Source organism: Colobus angolensis, unplaced genomic scaffold (assembly GCF_000951035.1).
Source record: "Colobus angolensis palliatus isolate OR3802 unplaced genomic scaffold, Cang.pa_1.0 Scaffold48, whole genome shotgun sequence".
Lineage (NCBI taxonomy): Eukaryota > Metazoa > Chordata > Mammalia > Primates > Cercopithecidae > Colobus > Colobus angolensis.
In genome coordinates, this window is record NW_012118265.1 from 4,875,443 (window position 1) to 4,891,694 (window position 16,252).

The following is a 16,252-nucleotide window of genomic DNA, read 5'->3' on the forward strand; positions in this document are numbered from 1 at the left end:
ATGTGCATTGCCTCACTTCCCACAGGCAGGACAGATGGCACTGAAGAGACTTGAAAGATCGCTCTTCCCACGTCAGGGGCTCTTCATTCTGCCCACGTAGAATGATGCTGATTGAAATATTTTGGCCTAGTTCTCATTTTAAGAAATTTTTCTTTCCAACATGGCGCTTTGTTTGTCAATATGATTTGTTGATTGTTTTCTCATTGAGGACATTTTGTTAAAATGCCAATTTAAAACAGAATCTTTAACCAAATGCCTTGACACCCCTCTACCAGTGGAGGCTACGGGCTGTGTTGGAGCCTGTGGGCTGTGTTGGAGCTGCACACTAGAGGTCGCTAGCAAATACTCTGTTTTTGGAATCCTCAGTGCTGGCTGCTAAATTAGCTCTACTCATACCCTGCTTTTTGGTCTTGGGAAATGTGCTGAAAAACAAACCCCAAAACAAGCTCAACAGACATATAGGCCTCTTTTCCCAGACTCTAAAATAAGAGTTTTATGTGAGAACTTTAAAAATTTTTAATTTTATCCTGTGTATAAATTGATATTCTTTCTGATGTATGTTTTAAAATCCTGCATATTGATGTAGAACATGAATTCACTGTCTTCTACCCTCACTGCCTGACATGCGCATGTACAGTATGGACTGATGGTAGTTTGAGAATGGCTTCGAGGGCAATTAGAGCATACCAAGTGATTTAGAAGCATTACAGTGGCTTTTAATCTTATAAGTAAGTAGAGGTATGATTTAAATTTTCAAGCAGCCTTTGGTTATTTACCACTTCCCTTATTTATCTAATAGTGAGGCAAAGAAATGAATGTTGCCAGAGGAAGTAATGCATTATTTCTAACTAGATCTGCTGTTTTACTTCCTTTGTAGTATGTCTCTTTTGAGTCAACAACCCTTCCTCTCACTGGTACTTACCTGCCTTAAGGGACAAGATGAACAAAGGGAAGGCCTCCTAACATCTCTCCAGAATCAAGTTAACCAGGTAAAGTACAGTATAATATTAAGCCAGGCAAGTATCTTTCTAATGGCATTCATTTATTTGCCTTTCAAATACTGAAATTAAATTAAAAAGGGCTGGGTGAGGTGGCTCTTGCCTGTAATCCCAGCACTTTGAGAGGCCGAGGCTGGTGGGCCACTTGAGGCCAGGAGTTTGAGACCAGCCTGGCCAACATGGTGAAACCCCATCTCTACTAAAAATACAAAAATTAGCCGGGAATGGTGGCGTGCACCTATGATCCCAGCTACTCGGGAGGCTGAGGCAGGAGAATTGCTTGAACCTGACCGTCAGAGGCTGCAGTGAACTGAGATCGCGCCATTGCACACCATCCTGGGAAACAATAGTGGAACTCCGTCTCAAAAAAAACAAAAACAGAAACAAACAAAAAAAAAACTAATAAGAGTACAAAATGTTTTGAGAAGATGCTGAGAAACAATCCATGCCCTGTTCTTCTACCTGGCATTCTAGACACCACAAGATTAACAACTTTATATTAATGATATGTACAATAAATCTGTACAGCCTATAAAAGTAAAATTTTACATATTGCATATAACTTCGAAGCATCTGCCCCTCTCCTAACTTTGCCTCATAGGAGAGGACCTGGAGGAATCTATGCTGCAGTAGACATGGCAGTGAGTCCAGCTCCTCAAGCTTGGATGCCACATTATCAGGCACAGTTTCAGCTTGAAATCTGTAGGTTCAGAAACTCACTTTTATTGATGCCAACCAAATACACAGGAAATAAATCGGAAAGCATATTGCTTTATTTAGAAATAATTTGGACATTGCCTTTTCACCAAACATAGTTCTTCTGGTCATTGTTTGGGGCTCTTGCATCTATGTACTATAAGGAGACTGAGCATTCACAATAGAAATTGGAGAGCATGGAATTAAGCAAAGTGGATAGATTGGTCTTATGAGGTGTTTTATCCTGATGCAGAGCCTAATTGACCCCTTCTTGTGGCGCTGTGTTTCTGTGACACCATGTCTTTCCCTCGAATGGTACTAGATGGACATGGACAAGGACACTTAATCTTTTTTGATCCTGCTGTCATTTCTCGCCTTTTGGATATGAGAGATCTAGATATAGCAGTCATAGTGAACCTTTTTAAATGTAAGTCACATATTACCTCAGTATACCTAATATAAAAATTCTAGCTGATAAGGGCAGGCATGATTTGACACTGGCTCTCTCGTCTACCTTGTCTCCTACCAGTCATGGCCCTCTTTCCTCCACTGTTGTTGCACTGGCTGGCCATGTTACTGTTCCTTGAACTTGCTGAGCAAATTCTCATTTCAGTGCCTGTGCATCTTTTCTTACCTTTTGGTGGAAAGATTCCCTTCCAGATATTAGCATGGCCTGCTCCCTTCCTTCATTCAGGTCTCTGTTCAGATGTTACCTCCTTCGGGAGGCCTTGATCACCCTCTAAAAGTAGGACCATAGCTATTCTCTATGCCATTGCATGCCTCAAATCACTTGTTACACTTAGTTTTATTTGTCCCACTACTATTATTTGAACTCCATGAGAGCTTATTTAGTTAACTGCCTTGCCCCCTTAAGCCAGCCTTGAGGAGAGGTTCATTTCTTTTGATGAGATTTAGGAAGTGCTTTCATCTCACCATGCAGGGTACTTACAGGTCATCTGTTGGGAGGGAGTACTTTTGCATGTGACTCATTTGAACTCTTTTAAGATGACTCTCATTAACGACCATATTTCAGAGCATGGTAGGGTTTCTGTTGGTGGTTTTTTATTTTGTTTTGAATTGCAATTTTTTTTTTTTTTTTTTGCTCATGTCATCTGATTCTAGGGTGTTGCCCACTTGTGGCTCCCTTTCCTAAGCAAATTTTTCCTTTTCCAGCATTAGTATGAGTCAGTGAGGAAGTGAAGAAGCAGCCCACTTTATAAACTGATAAGCCACTTGGCTGATGTCTACAATGCCATATTTTTCAAAGCACTGTGCATTCTCTTTATCAAGGAAGACACATACATAAGATAGCAGACCTTCTCTTCTGTAAAACATCAAAATAATACATTTGCTAGGATTCACAGCAAGTCCCTAGAAATGTAACATAGGACTGAGGCAAAATGTAATTCTGTCTCTCCAGTGTTTTTCTTCGTAAGACCAATGAGGTAATGTATTTTAAAAGTTTTTACTAATGCTAAATGTGATGCCCTCTCAAGCATTTTCCCAGACTTAATCATAGGCTAGATAATTATATAAGATTTTCTTCTTCCACCTAGAAAGGCAAATGCAAAATAACTAGCCAGATTTCTGTCTGCATGGAGGAAGAAAAAAGCTAAAATTTTATTTAACTTTGTTTCTTAATTTGTTAAAGATAAGAAGTTGCTTTTTGCTATCAGTATAAAGCTCAATTTATCTTTAAATGAGAGAAAAATTAAACTTTAATGGAGAGAAAAATATTTATTTTTCCTGATCTTAGATTTTAAGTAACTGGAGAGAAGAACGATACCAAGATGACATAAAGGCGCGGCAGATGATGCACGAAGCATTGCAACTCCGCCTAAATTTGGTAAGAGACATTTCTAGTATTTTCCCTTCATTAAACATATCTACATGTGAAAATAACTCCAGCTTTCCACTTCTCCTAAGTGCAAAGTCTGCATTACAAGGTGAGGCCTTCCACTCTTTGCTCTCTGTAACTACTTCCCTGTTTCTAAAGCCTTCTGTTTCCCTTGCTGCTTTCCTTCCTGTCTGGTCATACTTCCAGACAGTGCTAGGTATTTTAAGCTTTGATTTGCCTTCTTTACCTCTACCCTAGTGAATCTTTCCTTCTCTTCAGTTTGTGCTAAGCGTAGGTCTGAGAAGACTATTATAAGTGTTAGCTTCTACTATACTTATTTAAAACCATTTAAAAAGTCTTTTAACTCAAAGTTTTGTCCAACTTTCCATCAAATTGATTATAAAGACAAATCCCACAGAGTTTTATAGAAATTTAAAATTTCTCACATATTGTGCATTCCTTTGAATTTTCTTTTCCCATCAGGCAGGTCCAAGTGCAGGCCTTTATGGAGGATGGCCTGCATGATACTTTTGCAGTTGTTTCTAACCTCGTCCCAACATGTGAACTGGTAGGCGTGTGGGCCAAGCCTCCTGCCCATCACTGCTGTGCTAGTGGATGTTTCCATATGGTATTATGATAGCAGGCTTAGATTCAATAGTAATTGTCCAGCAAACACAAAGTTGCAGATAATTGGATTACATGACTTTGGCATTATTCAGGTTTAATTCAACTATAATTGCATCATAAAAATGGACATCATAAAAGATTTGGAACAAAAGAAAACTAAGTTTATTGGTGCCCACATTCAGATACTCACTTCCCTTCTTCATTTTATTTAATTTTTGAATGAACTGTGCTGAAAGAACTAAAAATAGTGATAAACATGTAGGTAAGTGAGAGAAAAGATAATCTATAAACTAGAGCATCCCTTGTTTTTTTAAATAAAAAACAATGAAAATTTGATCACATAAAGCAATGGGATATTATTTTCTATTTTATAGAATGCAAATATTTTACTGTATTTTATCTGCTAGGTAGGAGGAATGTTTGACACGGTACAGAGGAGCACCCAGTGGACTACAGACTGGGCCCTCCTACTCCTTCAGATCATTACATCAGGAACTGTTGACATGCACACTAACAAGTATGTTTTTATCATTTTACATTTATCTTGCTACATGTATGCATGGTATAAGCTTTGATATACTGATGACGATTTCTGCCACATCTTACTTACTTGGATACTATTAAAAATTTTGTGCCTTGAATAAAAATACTCAGTTAAATAAGTGTATTTCAGTTTCACTTTAAGATGAAAACAATTATTTTCTTTCTTTCTTAGTGAATTATTCACAACAGTTCTTGACATGCTGGGTGTTTTAATCAATGGAACATTAGCCTCTGACCTATCAAATGCATCCCCAGGGGGATCTGAAGAGAATAAGCGTGCATATATGAATTTAGTAAAGAAACTGAAAGTAAGTTTGAGATCGGCCTGTATTAAGAGCTCAAGTTGTTCATGGATTTATTATCTAGTGCATTTTAATTTACTACTCCTTAAATTAAATGCTATTAATTGTATTCAACTTAATTTAAGGTGATTATTTGCTATTTGTTTCACCTAACCTTATCAGTACCTAGAAGTTACAAGCACATAACCTTGATTATTTTTTATTAAAATTATATTATAAAACATGTTTAATTTTTAAAAGAACTTTAGAAATCCACTGTTAAGTATAAAACCAGAATACTAACATTAGATAGATTTAGGATAACTCTATGCTTGGACTGGCACATGTAATTGAAAAAATAAACATCTGCATTGATATTTATAAATCGATTCATTTGACTGACCACTAACAGAATCTTTTTAAAAAATTATAAGAAAAGAGTGCAAAAAGAAAACAAATAAATCTGATGCATTACCAATCAAATAAATCAATGGTTACCTTGTAATCTGACCTTGGACATGAGAAAGTGTTCTGTTCTGCAGCTCCTGCATTCTGATTGTGATCGCTACCCTGGATTTTTGTCATTTCAGCACTACGATGTTTGTTGTGTAACAACAGTGCCTTTGTGTATGTGTTCTATTTTCTACTTAAATAGAAGAAATGAAACACTCACTACTCTATTTGGAACTGCCTTGTAGACCATGTTCAGGGTTAAAGAACATGCGCTAAGCTATAAAAAGGGAAATGTTTCATAGGAAAACTTCCTTCTGGTTAACTTTTGCCTTCATTGTATTTTCTGTCCCACTTCTCACTCACTCTCTCTCTCTCTCTCTTTTCTTTAGAAAGAGCTAGGAGACAAGCGATCAGAAAGTATTGACAAAGTTCGACAGTTACTACCTTTGCCGAAACAGACATGTGATGTCATCACTTGTGAACCTATGGGTTCCTTGATTGACACAAAAGGAAACAAAATTGCTGGATTTGACTCTATAGATAAAAAACAGGCAAGAGTAAATTTTTTTTCTCGTATATAAATTTATTTACAAAAAATCAAATACTTTTTCTTGTCTTACCGTAGAATATATAAAATATCTCAGTTTTGCTGTTGATGTTTTTAAGGCATATGCTTGTCTTCTAAGTGTACTTAGTCATTGGCATTATCATATAAAGAAGTCATATCTTTGAAGATCTTCATTTTATATGTTTAAAGGACTTAAAATGTTTCCCTGAATTTCAGTAAATTTCTGAAACATACCAAGAGAAACTAAGTAAAAGCTTAGTGTAAAAAAAAAAAAATAGCAAAAATAAGTTCTGATTTTACTTCAGATTTAGAAGCAGAATATGTTTATCAATACAAAATTTCTTGTCAGCTGAGCATGGTGGCGCATGTCTTTAGTTCCAGCTATTTGGGAGGCTGAGGCAAGAGGATTGCTTGAAGCCAGGAGTTTAAGGCTGCAATGTGCTAAGCTCGTGCCTCTGAATAGCCACTACACCCTAGCCTGGGAAACAAAGTGAGACCCTGTCTCTGGAAAAAAAAAAAAAAGAAAACCTTCATGTAGTAAGCTATTTCAACTAAAAATTGTTTGAGAAAAGTGGTCAGTTATTCTTTTAATGAATATTAAGCAGCCACAGACATTCCATAATCACCAAGATGAAAGAGTTCCTACCGTGAAGGGGGAAGTAGACAGACAATTACAGTGTGATGAGATTTGTGTGTCATGGTACAGAGACAGTGTTAGGGGATAGAATAGGGTGCCCAGGAAAATTGACATGAGTCATTTTGAAGGATTAAGAGTTAGCTGGGAGGTAGAGAAAATTGTGGTACAAATAAAGGGAGAATTTATAAGAAGACATGAAAGAATCAGATTTACCAGGGAATTTAGAGTAGTCTGAGAATCTGATACCAGTTTGTGTAAAGAAAAAAAGCTAAAGTCATGATCAAGTTTGAGTTTGCAGTGTCAGCGGACTTCCTGGTAGTAAGACATCTGGAATCCATTTGGATATGTGGTTTTTACACCAAGGAAAAAGTTCTCATCTCAAGACAAATATTGGGAAACAGTCAATTTACAGGTGATAATTGAACCTTGGTTTTATTTTGTTTTACTTATTTATCATTTATTTATTTTTGAGACGGAATCTCGCTCTGTCTTCCAGGCTGGAGTGTAGTAGTGCGATCTTGGCTCACTGCAACCTCTATCTCCCGGGTCCAAATGATTCTCCAGTCTCAGCCTACTGAGTAGCTGGGATTACAGACATGCATCACCAGGCCCAGCTAACTTTTGTTGTTGTTTTTTTTTTTTTGAGACAGAGTCTCGCTCTGTTGCCCAGGCTGGAGTGCAGTGACGTGATCTCGGCTCACTGCAACCTCCGCCTCCCAGGTTCAAGCAGTTCTCTGCCTCAGCCTCCTGAGTAACTGGGATTACAGGTGCCTGCCACCATGCCTGGCTAATTTTTGTATTTTTAGTGGAGGCAGAGTTTCACCATCTTGGCCAAGCTGGTCCTGAACTCCTTACCTCGTGATCCACCCACCTCAGACTCCCAAATTGCTGGGATTACAGGCGTGAGCCACTGCACCTAGCCTTTTTTTGTGTTCTTAGTAGAGATGAGGTTTCACCATATTGGCCAGGCTCGTTTCAAAGTCCTTACCTCAGGTGATCCACCCGCCTCAGCCTCACCAAGTGTTGGGATTACAGACTTGAGCCACTGTGCCTGGCCTGAACTTTGGTTTTAGATGAAGCTACTCATAAAAGAATAAGTATAGATTACACCAATGACACTCACATCTTAGGGAATGACTGAGTAGTTATTTGGTGGGCCATTTAAGGAAAAGTATTTCTAAACTGGCATTTTAAGGCAAGTACCAAGAGATGTCACCAATTAATGTTAAGAATAAAAACAGGGTAACAGTTTGTTTTTGTTTTGTTTTTTTCTCTAGAGTCAGTAAAGATAAGCTTGAGTTGAAAGACTTTACTTATTCCTGCTGCTACAATTTAATTCTCTAATAATAATATTATATTGAGAGAATGGCTTATTAAGTACAGGGCTACCATACTGAACCAAGTTCATACAGATTTGGATTGAAGTTAATACTAACCCATTTAGAGGTTGACTATAACTTGACTCTTAAATTTCATATTATCTTAAAACTTATAAATATATTACAGAGATTTAGAACTGGCTATAATTTAGTAAGATTAACTTTGCAGTCTTAGAATTTTTAGCAAAAAACTTTTAGAATTTTTTTTAGCAAAAAGAGGAAATACACATTGACAATAAAATATCCTAGACTGCCTGTGTTGCCTAAACAGAGCATCATGTGGTATAAAGAACTATAGAATTGCGCTTATAAAGGTCTGAATTCTAGCCACTGCTCTCCAGTGATGTAGCTGTGTAACCCTCTCTGCTGTATTCTTGGGTTCTCTAGGGCTCATGCCAGCCAAAATGTTCTCTGAATCTTTGTCCCATGCAAGCCTGGCCTATTGATAAGGAAAATATCTGAGTGTGCTGTCATAGAGTGCTGTTTTCCCACAGGGTCTCCAGGTCTCTACGAAGCAGAAGGTGTCCCCGTGGGACTTGTTTGAGGGTCAGAAGAACCCAGCTCCTCTGTCCTGGGCCTGGTTTGGGACAGTCCGAGTGGACCGAAGAGTGATCAAGTATGAGGAGCAGCATCACCTCCTGCTGTATCACACACACCCCATGCCCAAGCCCCGCAGCTACTACCTCCAGCCACTGCCCCTGCCTCCTGAGGAGGAAGAGGAAGAGCCCACATCTCCAGTTTCTCAGGAACCAGAAAGGAAGTCAGCTGAGCTGTCAGATCAGGGAAAAACCACAACAGATGAAGAAAAGAAAACAAAGGGAAGGAAGCGCAAGACAAAATCTAGCTCAAGAGTTGATGTAAGTGGGGGAAGGAAGGAGAACCCTGGCTCGTTAGCATTTAGTATGAGATTTACTTGTGCTCAAATCATTTCCCTCAAAACATTACCAAGAGCAGGATAAGTTTTGTTATGACAGTTCTTCTAACAGGTTTCTGCGGTAATTAACTAAATGGCACACAGTGACTTGTCATAGACAACAAGATTAAAGCTTTTGATTTTCCCTCCTCCACTTTTAATACTTTTATTTAATTGTAGGCTTCCATTGTGATATTTAGTTAATATTTCAGTGTCTCCCAATTTCCTCAGGTTTGAAACTTCAATTTTTTTAACTAGACAGTCACATTCTCTCACATACTTATGTCTAAAATATTTATTGTATTTTGAGTGGTTGATATCTTCAGTAAATAAACATTAAAAGCTCTATTTGCTTTTTCTTCAATAAAAGTTGGAGTTAACATAGCCAATAGGATGTTCCTGAGATTTTCTATTTTACTATTCCATCTTACCCTCCTATATATTTTACTTCTGTACCATGCTTTAGGCTTTATAAAAGATGAAAATAAACCTGATTTAAAATAGTTTTACTTCTTGCTTCTCTATTAATGTTCCACACGTATAACAGTGTTTTCATTACAACAGAAATCTATTTGATGGCAATTTAGAAATAATTTTATAAACCTTGAGAAGTAATGCATAAAATGTCTTTCTGTTTAAGTTAAATTAAAACCTGGAGAATACTTGATAGAGGATTCGAGACATTTTAAATGAAATTCCACGGCGTTCTTGCTGCACAGTGGAAGAAATATTCACCATTTAGTTTAGATATTCATGACTGGTTATTGTTGACCTATGTGAGAACTAAAATACATCTATTCCTAGCTGATAGCTTGGTGATTAATATTATTCTAGAAATGACCACCACCACTTTAGGATGCCACTTGAGCATCAGTACCCCCTTCTCATTCAGTCTTCCTACCAGTATTGGTTTGTCTTGAAGGGATGTTTAAAATGGTCTAGACTGAGACTTCCTCAAATTTGGGGTTTCCAGCCTGTCAGTCCACATGGATGGGCTTTTGTTCTTCTCAGATGCAAAAGCCCTGAAACCCATCCTGCTCCCCAGGTCAGTCTGGTCATGTCCCCTCTTCCTCTATTCTTCCTGAAGCTGCCTCTTTTCAGTGAGATATACTCTTTGGTAAAATTGCAGGGAAATGAGATTTTGTTTCTCTTCCATCCTCTAGGGCTAGACTAGAGGAGGGAAGGTGGGGAAATTGAGACCTTCAGGTGTGATCCTTAGAGGCTTTGCAGCTACTATAAAGAAGAGGAAGCATGGGGGATGAGGGTAGCGTCTACTTCTTTAGAATGATGTCTGGAAAATTGCAAGTGAAATACCATCTTGGCCAAGGAGTGGTTCTGAAGCACTGTAGGGCTCTCTGGTATAATTCTGCAGACCCAAGATACCGAAAAGGCCTTCTAAGATGAAATTATCAGGAGTCTTAGCAACCGAAGGTGCTTTTTCAGTGATGAGTGTCGTTCAGTATTGGTATTCCTGACACACTTATAGTCTTTTGAAATAGAATTCAGAAGAGATCCTTTTCCATCTCTACCCAATGCAAGCCAAGCACTTTCTAAGTGAAGGAAAAGTTTACCTCAAATGAATATTTTCCAGGGGATTTATTAACACTTTTCCTTCCATCTTCTCCTTTATAAAAAATAGCTTTGTACATTGGGATAGAAGGTACCTCAGATGGCTTACTGAAGTTATTTGTATTAATTAGCTGTATGAAATGTGGAGTTAAGTAACTTTTTAAAAAACTTTGTGTTGAAGGAATATCCACAGAGCAACATATACCGAGTGCCTCCTAATTACTCGCCTATCTCCTCCCAAATGATGCACCATCCACAGTCCACCTTGTGGGGTTACAACCTCGTGGGCCAGCCCCAGCAGCCCGGCTTTTTCCTTCAGAACCAATCTCTTACTCCAGGTATGTGACAAGAAAGCACGGACCACTCAGAGATGAGAAACAGCTTGTGGTTCTCTTAGCTTTTAACCTGAAACTTCCACAAAACTTGGACATTTCAACCACTGAGTGCTCAGTTGACATTTCTGTAATTCCCTTCACACAGAAATTTTTTCTTTTTTTTCTAAAATAGGTTAAATCACGAGTTTATGTACTGCTTTTGGAACTTTTATTTAATGTTAAAAGGAAATTAGCTAGTGATTCTAAGCTATAAGATATAAAAGTTGTTAAAGGTTTTATGTTGTAAAATTTGTGGGTATTTTTATCAGATATAATTCTTACTGGCATTTTAAAAGATTGCACAATATTCCACAGTGTCTATTGTTCTGAATTATCGTGACAACTAAGAAAATTGGTTCAGCAAGATTTAGGTAACAACAAGGAAAACAAAATGTTCCTGATTTTAGTATTGCTTTGGCTCGAGCCCATGTAGATTTCTCATCCCAAATGAAAGTTTTCTAAATGAAAACATCTCTTAATTAGAAATGAATTCAATTTTCTTCCTATATGAAACATTGCATGTTTTAGCATGTTTAAATTATTTGAAATCTGTCAGCTTAGATTGATCTTCTGGGTTTTTCCAAATGCTCTTCAAATGCTGCTGAATGACTTTGTAAATAGAAGAAGATGACTGAGGCAAATCTCACTCATTTTAGAGGTTTATTGTGTCATTTTAACAAATAATTTTTTAAATTTTCTATTGTGATTTTTATTATAATTTGAGTGTGACATTTTGAGGTCTGTGGAAGAAAATGTTTCATTTGTGGCTTATAGCAGGGGGAAATCCATATTTTGTCCTCTAAATTAGTGGTTAAAGGAACTGGTCTGGTAGTTAAGAGTTTTAGGTTCAAATCTGGTTCTACCACTCTCTTGCTACATAATCTTGGCCAAATCTTAATTTCTCTGTGCCTTATTTTGGTCATCTGTAAAATGAATATGCTAATATCTATTCCCATAGGGTGGAGGATTCATTTATTTATTCAAGAATGTATTGAGCTTCGTGATATAGTGGACCCACTTTTGGATACTAGGATATTGCAGTGACCAAAATGTGCAAAATACGTACTTTTTAAAAGATGAAATAAAGTTTATGTTACACACATGTATATATGTAAGATTTAAAAGTAAAGTGTAATAGTTATATAGCCTTTTGAAGGTAGCTTGACCCCGCAGACATGTTCAGTAAGTGATTTTCACATATTCCTAGCTCAGGGCATTTGTACTTGCTGACCCGTATACCTGCAGTGCTCTCCCTCAGATATCTACATCACTTCCTGCCTGTCTCAGTGGGCTTGGTCACATTACTTTCTCACTGGGGCCTTCACTAACCTGTTTTACATTGTAAACCCATACCCCTTCCCTGTACCCTCTGTTTCTCTCTTTTTTCTGTTTCTCTATTGCAGGGGTGTCCAATCTTTTGGCTTCCCTGGGCCACATTGGAAGAAGAATTATCTTGGACCACACATAAAATACACTAACAATAGGTGATAAACTAAAAAAAAAAAAAAAAAAATCGCAAAAAATATCTCATAATGTTTTAAGAACGTTTACGAATTTTTGTTGGGCTGCATTCAAAGCCATCCTGGGCCGCATGCAGCCCACAGGCCATGAGTTAGACAAGCTTGCTCTACAGCATCAGACTTGCCTATATCTGACTTTCTTATTGATTTATTATCTTCACAGAATGTAAGCCTCATGGCAGATATTTTTTCTATTATATTCACTGCAGTATCCCCAGAACTTAGAGGAACCTCTGGCTTTATAGTAGGCCTTTAAAAATAGATTGTTGAGTGAATGTTTATAAACTACAAACTGGACTCAGAGTGGAAAAGAAGGATGCAATCACTATCCTTTTAAACTTCCTCTTTTTAATGCCTCTTTCTAATGCCAAGATCCATGTGAATTTTTGGCCATTTTAAACTTTGGAGATGTAGAAGTTTCTTTGTAGATATTGACACACAAGGACTGTGAATTGAAAACTTACTACTTTGAAAAAGCACATAATCTCTCCCTGTAGAATACTATAGAAAGCTTTATGTAAGTTGAGGAACTTTAGGTATGAGATGGCATTTAAAAAATAAATTTTGGACTCGGCATGGTGGGTCACACCTGTAATACTAGCATTTTGGGAGGCCAAAGCAGGCACATTACCTAAGGTCGGGAGTTCAAGACCAGCCTGGCCAATATGGTGAAACCCCTTATCTACTAAAAATACAAAAACAAAATTAGCTGGGCATGGTGATGCCTGAAATCCCAGCTGCTTGGGAGGCCAAAGCAGGAGAATCACTTGAACCTGGGAGGCAAAGGTTATCTGAGCCGAGATCACGTCATTGCACTCCAGCCTGGGTGACAGAGCAAGACTCCATCTCAAAAAAATAAAAATAAAAAAATAAAAAAAATTTTAAAAAAAAGGAAAGTAAAAATAAATAAATAAATAAATTTTGAAAAAAAATTATTTTTGAGGATTTATATGAGGGAATTTATTTTCGTTTTAAAAAAAGCATCCTCTAAAGTTACCAGACAGTATGTACAGCATGATTCCATTCATATGGGGTTTAAATGCAAAACGGTCTCCCACCATCACTCACATAGAAAAACATATGTATCTTTCCCTAATCTTTCTCATATATACACACCAGTATGATAAAGTTGTGAAGAAATGCATAGGATGGTAAACTCCAGATTCAGAATAGCATTTGGTAGGAGTCAATGAGGAAAGTAATTAGGTATACAAAGGGTGTCAGCCATATTGTAATATTTTATTTTGATAGTTTCCCAGAGGTACAAGATCATAGAGTTAGGAAAATTTTTAAAAATTAGATTATAGTTTAATCTTTAAAAAGAATTTCCCTTTTCTATAAATGAATCTGTTTTTACATATTGATATACATAATTCTTAACACATAATATACGTTCTAATTGTTGCTTCAACAGAAGTTACCCTGCCATGTGTTACTTAGATTGATCTTCTAGTTTTTTCCAAATGCTCTTCAAATGCTGATGACTTTATAAATAGAAGAAGATGACTGAGGCAAATCTCACTCATTTTAGAGGTTTATTGTGCCAGGGTTGAGGACATGCCTGGGAAGAAGGAACACAAAATCACAGAAACATCTGTGCTTTTCCCAAAGAGGGTTTGCGGACTTCAGTATTTAAAGGGGAAAGAGTAGGCAGTAGGGAAAGAAGAAGGAAAAATAAGGGGAAGTAGATAAAAGGAGTAAGCAGTTTCATTCTTTTGAGGCTTTGATCAGCATTCCCTGAATCTACATTTTACATGTGAAAGAAGCAGGTTAAAGTTTTAGTCAATTATGGTGTTGAATCTGCATTTTTACATAAGATTAAGTAAACACAGAGTAGAGGAAGAGGTCAAATATGTATTTGTCTCTGATAAGTGGAGGGATGACTTCTAGTTCTGTCCTGTTCCCCCACAACCCCCGCCCCCACCATAAAAGCTGTTAATTTTAGAGTCAATCTCTTGGCACCTACAAGGAATTTCCTTGTGAGCAAATTTTGAGGGAGGCCCCCTGGGGAGGTATGTAGCCTTCTATCTTTGCAGCTATCTATTTAGGAAACAACCCGGGGGATAGTTTTGCATGACTCGATTCCCAACATTGACTTTTTTACCTTTGTCATAGTAAGTTCGGCATCCCAAGATTTTTAGTTTCCTTTCACAACTTCATAAATTGTATTGCTGATTGTGGTACTGAGTCTTTAAAAGAATGTGGGTTTTTCCAAAAAAAAAAAAGCTTTAAAATGTTTGTTTTCATCATACATCTTGCTTTATAAAAAAGATAAAACAACTTTTATGAGGTGCTTATGTAGAGTTTTTTTTTTTTCATTTACATATATCAAGGGCTATTTTTGGTGCATGAAGAATTGACATTTATTGTGAAGCCAACATAAGTTGACTTTTTTTCCCTACGTTTTAAAGACATATGACAAATTATAATATACAAATATGTAAAGGATTTCCTGTGCATCAATATAATAGTTGCTTATTTGATTTTTAGCCTTCAAAAAAGATGTTTTCTCATAACAATCATGGTATTTGAAGTTTGCAAGCATTTCAAGATTTTAAAGCATTTTCATGCCTCTACTGTAAAACATGCGTTTTCATTTTACCGTGGTGAAAAGGCTTCAATGACATGAGCTTCAGATTTGATGAAAAGTACAAAAGGATTTATATGAATGGCTTAAAAACTTGGCAAAATACATCACAAAGGCAGTATGTTTTATACAAGTAATATGTTCCTGAGGGCCTTGCCTTATTTAAACCCATGTAATTATGAAATTATGCCAACAGCTGTATGTTTTGTGCATTTCAATTTATGAACTGAAGACCTCCATGAAGTTATATCAAAGTAGTGTAATTCACTTCTACATCACTCCCCCCCATCTTTTGTAAATTATGCAAGTCAAGGTCTTTAATATTTGTGGCAGGTGGGACAGTGCATTGTTTTCTACTTTTTTCATAAAGTGAGACTTAGAAGGTGAAATTTCTGTGTTTTGATAAATAAGAAGACCTGTTGCATTAACATAGTTAGAAAGTGTTTCCTTTTGGTTGCTTTTGTAGGTGGCTCCAGATTGGACCCTGCAGGCTCCTTTGTCCCAACCAACACCAAACAAGCTCTGTCAAACATGCTACAGCGGCGCTCGGGCGCCATGATGCAGCCGCCTTCTCTTCATGCAATCACATCACAGCAGCAATTGATACAGATGAAGCTTCTGCAGCAGCAGCAGCAACAGCGGCTTCTCAGGCAAGCCCAGACTCGGCCTTTCCAACAGGTTTGTCCAGACCCCAGCAATGGAGTCCTTTGCATTTTATTACCTCCACTAGCTTGGGATGAGTTTGGGGTATGTGGCATATCCTTCCTGTATGCATATCGCTGTATACTTGTGTGAGTGCAGGTCTCTCTCTCTGTTACAGGCTTGTAAATACTTTTCCTCCATTGTATTTTACTGTTATCATTGATCAAATAAGAATTTGATATGTCTTAGGTTTATTAAAAGTATACCTCAAAACAGAAAGAAGGGCTGATAACTTTCTGGTCAGTTAGAAGAAGCAGGCCTTTTATCCTTGAGATGACCTTCTCTGAGCACTCATTTTCCTATTATAATTACCACTATATTCTGTACTACTTTCAGCTCTTGTTTCATGTATTATTTTTAGACTTATTACTGTGAGGTTATGTCTCTGAAGCCCCGATGTTTCTTAGATTTTCTTTGATAGTGCCCTGCCTCTACTTTTTGTTTCTAGTGTATATTTAATAAGGTCTAGAGCAGATAATAAATTATAAACAACAGTCAGGATCTGGATACATTCAATTTAATTCTTGATTTATATTTCTGTTTTTGTGGCCTATAACCCACTGTTCTT

At 37.2% G+C, this 16,252-nt stretch overlaps 2 protein-coding genes across 2 annotated transcripts in view; one reads left to right on the forward strand and one right to left on the reverse strand.

The window, feature by feature from the left end:
* The window catches only part of P2RY12 (purinergic receptor P2Y, G-protein coupled, 12), a 47,381-nt gene extending 41,780 nt beyond the window's left edge, over positions 1 to 5,601 (reverse strand). The window contains exon 1 of the mRNA XM_011958960.1: positions 5,481 to 5,601. The gene's annotated coding sequence lies outside the window, so the exon portion shown is untranslated. The remainder of the gene's footprint in view (positions 1 to 5,480) is intronic.
* The window catches only part of MED12L (mediator complex subunit 12-like), a 353,697-nt gene that overhangs the window by 295,887 nt on the left and 41,558 nt on the right, over positions 1 to 16,252 (forward strand). Inside the window, exons 30-37 of the mRNA XM_011958966.1 lie at positions 878 to 989; positions 3,451 to 3,540; positions 4,566 to 4,675; positions 4,874 to 5,009; positions 5,825 to 5,986; positions 8,514 to 8,876; positions 10,683 to 10,839; positions 15,449 to 15,660. Coding sequence (XP_011814356.1) covers positions 878 to 989; positions 3,451 to 3,540; positions 4,566 to 4,675; positions 4,874 to 5,009; positions 5,825 to 5,986; positions 8,514 to 8,876; positions 10,683 to 10,839; positions 15,449 to 15,660 — 1,342 coding nt within the window. The remainder of the gene's footprint in view (positions 1 to 877; positions 990 to 3,450; positions 3,541 to 4,565; positions 4,676 to 4,873; positions 5,010 to 5,824; positions 5,987 to 8,513; positions 8,877 to 10,682; positions 10,840 to 15,448; positions 15,661 to 16,252) is intronic.